Genomic DNA, 9,155 nt, shown 5'->3' with positions numbered 1-9,155 from the left:
TCGAGGGTTTGTTTAGTTTGGTGAGGGAGCCTAACGACCGAGCGAGAAAATTAATGTTTGGAATTGTGAAACTTTGCATTTTAAAGCAAGAGAGCAAGTTATTTCACGTAAGTTTTCTCTATTTTGCCTTTGTCTTAAAAGGGGAGCCCATCGAGAGTGGTCAAAATCGGTCACTGCAATCAAGAAAATAGAGATTCTTGCTAGTTGAAACTTTTAATTTATACAGCACTCCTATTATGGTAATCGCTATAATATTGCAAACTGGGGGCTTAGTAAAGAGGCAAAAACGATTTAACCGCCACCCCCCCCCCCCCTCGTGAAACATCTGCCCCTCGTTGTTGGCGCCTTAACGCAACACATACGCGGAGGAGCGTAGAAACCGAGACGGAGCAAATTTAGAGCACTAGAACTATTTTCTATAGTTACACTGCAAATAGATTGTTGGATAAAAAATCTCATCCTGGATCGGATGGGAAATAAACTAAATTGGCTCCTACTTTTATAGAAAGATGTGCAAAAAAAGAAGAGAAATATAAGGGGCGGGGATGACACAGAGATGATTTTGTCGATCCAATCTTTGAAAGAGCAACGGTTTCCCCCTCACATTTAGCGCCTCTAGGAGCCAGGGTTTCTCCAGTACTAAGAGTCACTGCTTCTAGTACAAGTTATTACGAGGAATATCACTAATTTGAATAATAAAACTTTGCAAATCAGACCTTTAGCAAGCTTATCGTTTTACTGATGGGGGGGGGGGGGACACATTTATTTTGCCATTGATATATATAGAAGCATCACTGCTTTCGGTGTCTTTTGTAGACGTAGCTTTTACAGTGTTAAACAAACACGGCGTCTCATGTTATTCGAAGGAGCGTAGCGACCTAGAGAATATAATTTATCCTGAAACTTTGCATTTCAGTGCACGAGCAGCTTATTATACATCGTTGTGGTGTAAATTATTTACATGAAATTTCCAATTTCGTACTAGGGGGCCCTGTTATCTGGGGGTAAATTTTCACGCTACCCCACCTAAAAGGATGTGTGTTTGTGGGTGCGTGTGAACGTGTGTGGCCTCGCTAGCTACGACCCTGATAGTCTCTTCAGATTCAGGAAGATGGCATTTTAAAATTTAGTTGTGTCTTTTATTTGAGTTATTATTTGCCTGTTTCTGTCAATTAAATTAGTGCTTTTTTCACAAGTGTACCTGTTGGTTATTTCACGACTTTGTGAGTAAGTACTCCAAGTCACCGAATTACGAATTGACATGGTTTATTATATGCATCATGCATACCTTTTTGAGAGGGAGGGAGGGAGGGAAGAGAGAGAGAGAGAGAGAGAGAGAGAGAGAGAGAGAGAGAGAGAGAGAGAGAGAGAGAGAGAGAGAGAGAGAGAGAGAAGAAACAAATTACGTACACGTATATCAAGCTTGATGCAAGTATACCAGTTTGAAGCGTCAACCGTGCAACCCTTTACATCATCATGACTAAATCGGACTAAAATAAACGTAGATGGCGGACTCACATATTTTCACAACTACATAATAAGGTTTACCCAAAGAGATACCAGAGTCCTCTTTTTTTCCCCCTTCCCCCGCAAGACTGTTTTAACACATCTAATACGTCTCTAAGGTGTGATAGTGAAAGGGTGTATTCTTCAAACTGAGTAACGCAAAAACATATTTTCAAAGAGACATCAATATATCCTAACACTGCCTGTTGTTTTATATAGAAAACATACATGGACGTATAATGATTGAAAGATTAATAGTTTTATTGTCTTTATACGTGTACAATACAGAAATTTTATTCCATTGGTGTTGTACATAATTCAAACATAGGTAAATCGTGGAATCGCGTGCTGAGATGAAATGGGTGTTAACACTGTGTTAATATAATGAGTAAGCATCCATCCGCCAAGGTTAGTGGTCAACTGTTTAACAAATATTCAATTTAAGGGAAAACAATTTTGCATACCTGTTAAAAAATATACATACAAGAGAAACTGCATCAGCAAAATGATGTACACTTTGTACACCATAGATGCATACATACATACATATTGATATTTGTATAGCGCCTTTACATAAACATGCTCAAGCTCTTACCATACCAACTGGTCGATCAGTTATTCAAATCCCTGTCTAAATATTTAATTCACATTCCGCTTTCTCTTTCTCAACCATTTCCACTCTTTTAATTTCTCCTTACTGGATGCACAATAACAACTATGCACAACATCTAATACAAATGTATTATGTTTTATGTACATGTATTTGTACTTTTTTAATTGACATCATCAAGAAATATTGTACACAGTTTATACACGTGTATGTATGCAAGATCTCACAAATTCGAGCAGAAAAATGTCATAAGACACAATGTATTTGAAATGTCTACAACTACATTTGATAATACCTGTGGTATGGTTGGGAGCATAAAGTGCTCCTTCTTTCAAAGGGCGACCAATAAGTATTCAGGTTTGGTGCGAGTCTAAACAGACATCCATTCTATAAATGATTGATACAAACAGCTCAATTACAAATGTTTAATGTTGTTTATTTTCTAAATAAGGCAAAACAAGAAAATGAATTCAAAAGCACTTGCAGAAATAGAAATGAAACATATCTATACCTCATAACTGAGTCATAAATTAGGGTAAAAATGTAGCAGTGATAATTTAATAAACATAGATATAAATGTGAAGATATTCAACCTATGGTCAGTTGCAGTATATGTGATGACTGTTTCCTTTCCTCTTTTTTGTCCTACTTGAAGGAAAAAAAACACACTGGCATTATAATATAAAGTCAAATTTTACATGTCCTGCATAAGAGTTTGTTTGGACCACAAATATATTGACCTATGTTATCTATCAGGCTACATTGCACTACCTTTGAAAAAACACTCCATTAAGTTCACCTGCCTGGATTAATCCATGAGAGTTTTTTCGAAAGTTAGGGGTACATGTACTTGAAGAAAAAAAAATCTCTAAAGAGGGTTGAACAACATTATTACAAGCATGACAGGAGTAGGGTACTTTTCTTGTCAGGGGCATTGCTAGAAAACTTAGTCTTTATAAGTGGGTGGGTGAAGGTTGTCACATTAATGATTATCACTTACAAGGGTTCAGAAAATCTTCCAAGACTTGAAATGCTACAAATCTGCAGTCAATGAATCTACAAGTACAGAATTACAGAAATTGCAGGTTTTGAATGAAAGAAGAGGAAAAGGAAGGATGTGGTCTACAGCCATACCCTCACTAGAATATTGATGCCCCACCTGAAGGAGTAAGAACAGCTGAGAATATACATGGACTCTAATGGAGACACCATGGATAAATCGTAGAACGTTAGTCTCGTAACCGTAACCTGGTTCAAAACCAAGTTGATGGGCTAGTGCCCTTCGGTAAGGCATTAATCCTCATTACTAAGTCCACTGGGGAGGACTTTAAGTTGTTGGTACCTTGGTTTCTTACTTACAAGCTTACACATGCTTTATTAGCAGTCAGGTAAAACAAACCATCAAACAACATGCAATCTATGTATGAAAGAGAGAGAGAGAGAGAGAGGGGGGGGGGGGGAGGGAGGGAGGGAGGGAGGGAAATTGCCATTTAAATCATCCTTTCATGGACAACAATGCAACAACACAAGTTTAAATGAATACATTACCAGTTCTGCATCACACTGTTGAATGATTTTAATGCTTTTTTTAATCTGTAAGAAAAAGTGATGAATCAGAATCCAAACAGCATACAAGATTGATTGCTTTGATAAAGTTTATTCATTTTTAGGATTTACAATGAATATGATTTAAAACTAAGAAAGCACCACTTTCATGACTCTCTTGCTGAAAACAAGCACAATGTTCAACTCCGACATGTCATATACAAATTCGAGTCCTCTTCTCTTCCAAGATTGTCATACAAATTTACTAGCAATAGCGAATACTTTAGAAAACTCTGGTCTGCTTCTCAGATGAGAAGGGATCGGAACCTTTATCCGCGTCCCCGTCGGGTTGCCATTCTCTTCTAAGAGAATCAAATTGTTCGTATCAAACCGAGGCAGCATGCTCTCGCCCGGTCTCCTCACGCCGACTATCAATGCCTTCTTCTTCTGCCCCTTGATGGCCACGAGGATCTTGTCTCCGACGTTCCCGACTCGCTGCTTGTTGTAGACGTGGATGCATCGTGGAGGCTTGTGCCTGATGGTCTCAGCGCCCAGAGCTGAGTTATCAACACATCGTAGTCTGCTCAGTAGGATGATAGCACTGCAGGGGTTGGTGGTACTATTTGGAATCATCAAGGAAGAAAAAAAAAGCATAAGCATAATTGAACTAGAAATTGAACTGATCATAGAATTAATAATACATATAAACAAACTGCAATTAGTTAATTCAGTAACTCTTTTCCTAACAGAGATAAATCTAATTTATGGGAGAATGTTACGTCCAAACTCCTTGGAGTATGGAAATAGGAGAGCTTTCATGCTTAAGACAATGAAGGTGAAGATGATGATTGCATGGAAGCTACGATAAGAGGAAGGTATTTCTCTGAATTCTTGGTTGTATTTTGATTATTTGCTGGTTTTGACTATTACATAACATTAAGTTGTTAATTTCAGCAATTGAACATTACCACAAAAAAATATTTGTATAATAATTTTAGGGAATGATTGAATATGAGAATATAAAAAATTATGAAGGATTTGATATATTCTTTCATTGAAAGAACCTGCTTTCAGGGTATTTAGAAGAATGAAGAAAAAGTTGAAGAAAAATAAATAAAATGAACAAGAGATGTTGAACTCAATGAAATGGAACTATACTATTTTCAGTGTTTTGCTGTTTTTACACCCCAAATGAGGTGAAATTGAAAATCGCAAATAATGAGTGATCGAGCTTGGAATAAATTTGTAAGCAGCTCCAAGAAGTTTTCCATTGTGAATATACTCATTTACCAAGGGAACATCTATTATATTCCTATGCAGCGTTTATCACCAGAACTTACCTAAGTGACCTGCATGAGAAGTCAGTGAGACATTTCCCTATCAAATCTGAGTTCCTTGACAAAAGGTGTCCCAGTCCTGCCATTGCTGCTTAGACCTGTACAGTTGAGCAAGGGGAAACAATGAACTCATTATGTCAGAAATCAACAAGAGGGAATTTGCAATTTTTTAAACAGACATATCTTATTAGCAGCTTAAAGGTCGGTTGACATCGAATATAAGATGATTACTGTTGATATGCAAACATTTTCATTCATCACAACCTTCAATTACAGGATTGGCCAAAAATATTAGGGTACATGTCATGGGTAAAATATCCAATATTATTTGGTAAATCTCTGCCACAAAATATTTGTCAATCTAGGAGGTGATCAAGTGTAAAAAAGGATTATTGAAATTAAAATCATTCTTAATTACAGACACAGGCCCTTGTATCTCACTACAATACTACATCTAAATTCAGAAGTAACACTTAAAACAAAAGAATCTACTGCTAAAATGGCATAATTTCACTAGAATCTCTGAATCTAGTGATCATTGTGCAAAACATATGAATAACGGCATGGGAAATGGTGGTTAAGGATAGATGATAGATATATAGATAAATGGTATTTATTGATTTATTTCCATGTATCGCAGTTACAAGCAACTGAATTGCACATGAATAAAACATTGATGTAAAAGGCAAGTATAGATTTCAAGACATATCACAGTAACAAGTAATTGAATTGCACATGAATAAAAACATTGATGTAAAAGGCGATTATACATTTGATTTCAAGAGATATCACACTACAATCTACATAATTATAAAGAGCGTGTACATGTATACTATATACCATCAATCTTACACAATATTACAATTTAAAAGTTTGACTTAAAAAAGAAAGAGAGACGAAAAAGATTCAGAGAGATCATAAAACAGGAGAGAGAGAGAGACAAAATGGGCTCTTGACGATTATGTACATACTGATAAAATACAATGATACATTGCGAATAACATATGATTATTAAAAGGTGAACACTAGAAATATATAAATATGCATCGTTTACTTCATGTCATAAATAATACATTGAATAACTTTGTAATATAACAAACCTCAGATTTATGAATTAATAATATATAGTATATACTAAGGAATATGAACATGTTTTTTTTAAATCTTGATTTCCAATTGTAAATATTTTGATAATCAAACATGCGATTGGCTTCTAAAAGTTATGGGATTCATTTCTGACCTAAAGGTTAATAATTATGATTGCAGCACGAGCTAAATCCCAGATTTTGTTTAGAATCTGAGGCAAAGATACCCAATCCCTTTAATTATTAAGAGATGATATTTGCTCATACTTGGGTACAAAAAGGGTAGAATAGTGTATATTTTTGAATAATCAGTGATAAGAATTAATGCAATTTCAGTCCATCTTTTATTAAAATTGTGGCATTTATTGAAGTGAAACAATTAAGAGATGTTCTCATGGTAAAGGTGAACACCTTTTTCATCGTTTCATGTTGTGTATCGAGGTGACTGCCCCATTCTGTGAGCGGGGCTGATGCTGCGCATGGTATTGGTAATGATAATAGTAAAAATACACATTTATTAGGTGCTTAATACGGGTGTTTGTAAGCGTACCACTGTCTGACTAAAAAGTACCAACCAAAACTTACATTTTAAACACACAAAATATAAATCTGTTCTTTATGCAATAAATCATGCATATATAATAATAAAAATAAAAATAAAATTGAGATCAAACATAAGGTCAGGCATAAGATCAAACATATTAAGATCTAAAGATGGTACAAGTAAAAATCTGGCATCGGGTATCTGACCCAAGTGCAAATGTGCATGCCATCAAACATTATTGCTGATCTAACAAAAGGCCATGTCTGTAAATTGACGTCTGAAAATCAACTTTGAAATAACATTAATCGCCCCCCCCCCTCTCTCTCTCTCTCTCAGTCTCAGCTCAGTCTCAGCTCAGTCTCAGCTCAGTCTCAGAGTGACTCAGACTCTCTCAACATCATACACGTTCCATACAAAAATAATCCAATCATTGATTGATGATTAACCATTTTTTGTTGGTTTAATTTAAACCAACATAAAAAGTAGAAAGGATTCTTCAAAGATATAATTGAAGAATATCTAATCCTACTAAATCAATAAATTTAAGAAAACATTAGATTTCTAAGACAACCACATGTTAGTACTACTTAGTTTAGTAGTCGACGTAGTACACGAGTGCCAATGACAATGAGTGATGAATGCGCAAAACTCTACGGAGAGATCGCCAACACATTGATCAGTATATGGGACCGTTATTTGACGCATGATTTTAAAAGATATATTTTTGATCATCATTATCGCAATAAACAAAATTTACGAGTTAACTAATGTTTTTAGGGTACATGTATATCATAAATTTCTACTTTCGGATTTTGAGTACCAGAAGAACCTTACCCAGCGTCAAAATGTTGAATTTTTGTCGACAAAAAAATTGTATGAAAGGCCCACACTTGTACGGTGTCTCTGCTGTAACAAATACACGAACAAAATATTTGAAGAGACACTTGAAATCGCCTATAAGTGAGCCCCGTGAGTGAGTTTCTTATTGAAAAGTTGAATTTGGATCGGTTATATTTTTTTATATACACCCATATTACTCCATATAGGGAATCCAACATAATTATTCACCAGACTATAGGCTAACATGCCTCTATATTGTCTGTAGGTGTCATAATCAATATTGGTGGCACGATGATCGCAAAATGAGGTGGGAGACAAGGGGGGGGGGGGGGGGTACCCACTTTCTTACCTACTTACGTGGTAGATTAGCCCTCTTTTCCTAAGGGAAGGGCTCTCAATTGACGCAATCTAAAAGGCGCCATTGTAGGTGCAGACACTACCTTTTCAGGTAGGTTATTCCAAGGTTGATGAGACCGGGCACCTAGCTCAATAGGCTCATTCCTGATTTACAACGCTCCTAGCTGTTCCACGTTGAGGACGGTCCCCTTGAGCAATGGCGCCCATCTGCAGACACATGGAAGGAGATTTTTTCTTTCGAGGGAGGGGGGGGGGGGGGGGTGGGATATGTTCGAATCTTCTCCAAAAGTATTAGATCCCCAAAATTCCAAATGCTAAAATTCTCATCAAGTAATTAAATACGTAAATGTGATTTTAGGGCATAGATATTGAGTGGGAAGTCACCTCATTGGATGTATTTGAGACACCTGATCTGCAGACTATTTGAAGGCAGGCGCGTACGCAGGGGGGGGGGGGGGGGGGGGGGGTTAGGGGGTTAAACCTCCCCCTTTGGTATTTTTTATGTGTGTATTTAAAAAAAAAAACCCTAAAACCCCCCTTTTTTTTTTTTTTTTTTTTAATAAAATAATTAAAAAAACAAAAAAAATTATGCCCATGGCTGCTCTAAAAAAGGTGACCTTACCCCCCCCCTCAACGAAGAAAAATGTCAAATTGTCAAATTTCGAGACCAAAAAAAAAATAATGAAGTGTCCTCTTACCCCCCCCCCCCCCCCCCCCCCACCCCCGCTTATTCAGCGGCTGGCTGAGTCGTTGCGAAATTTTCGCCCGATTTCAAAATGTTAACCCCCCCCCCCTTGAAAAAATCCTGCGTACGCCACTGTTTGAAGGCATTGTAACATGGGATAATTTCTTTTGAATAACAACCGACTTTGGCATGGGCATTAAAAGTTTAGGGGAATCACAATTTTATGGACAGAGGACATAAGCATGAATCGTTTCTCAATTTCGTCTCAATCTCACTCTGTTGGTACTTGATTTGAAGAAACAAACCCCACCCAAATATGTATGTTAAATAATAAAATATTTACAATAAGTTATAACTGATTTACGGACATCCAAAGTGGGTTGGAGAAAGGCTCTGCAGTTTTAGATTACAAAGATTATAATTAAGTTCATAAAGAGAGAGAGAATAATATAACTTTCTTCTAGTATGTTCTCTTCTCTTCCTGAAACTGCTGATAGTAAAATTCCATTCTCGTATGCATGAGTAAATGTTTTTTTTCATTCATGACTTCAGACATTTTCCGACCTTCCTGCCTCTTGTGCCGGCGGGCATGCAGGCGCAAAGCTGAGCAGGAATGGGGTCACATCCACCTCATGCAGTGAGCGGC

General features: G+C 36.7%; 1 protein-coding gene across 1 annotated transcript; it reads right to left on the bottom strand.

Moving 5' to 3' along the window:
* Positions 1 to 2,246: 2,246 nt before the first annotated feature.
* Positions 2,247 to 7,547, bottom strand: LOC581055 (39S ribosomal protein L14, mitochondrial). Its single transcript, XM_781078.5, has 3 exons — positions 7,462 to 7,547; positions 5,002 to 5,096; positions 2,247 to 4,280 (listed from the first exon to the last, which is right to left on the bottom strand). Exons 2-3 carry the CDS (start codon positions 5,082 to 5,084, stop codon positions 3,914 to 3,916), a joined length of 450 nt encoding a protein of 149 aa, XP_786171.2. The 5' UTR covers positions 5,085 to 5,096; positions 7,462 to 7,547; the 3' UTR covers positions 2,247 to 3,913.
* Positions 7,548 to 9,155: the final 1,608 nt, after the last annotated feature.

Source organism: Strongylocentrotus purpuratus, unplaced genomic scaffold, assembly GCF_000002235.5.
Source record: "Strongylocentrotus purpuratus isolate Spur 01 unplaced genomic scaffold, Spur_5.0 spur5_scaffold_5, whole genome shotgun sequence".
NCBI lineage: Eukaryota > Metazoa > Echinodermata > Echinoidea > Camarodonta > Strongylocentrotidae > Strongylocentrotus > Strongylocentrotus purpuratus.
The sequence above is the reverse complement of the archived record's forward strand: the minus strand, read 5'-3'. Positions and strand labels throughout refer to the sequence as shown.

Excerpts from the sequence above, each read along its gene's own strand:
- LOC581055 (XM_781078.5), bottom strand. The coding sequence starts at position 5,084 with ATGGCAGGACTGGGACACCTTTTGTCAAGGAACTCAGATTTGATAGGG. Across the intron at positions 4,281-5,001 it reads TTCTCATGCAGGTCACTTAG|TACCACCAACCCCTGCAGTG; the intron begins GTAAGTTCTGGT and ends GATTCCAAATAG.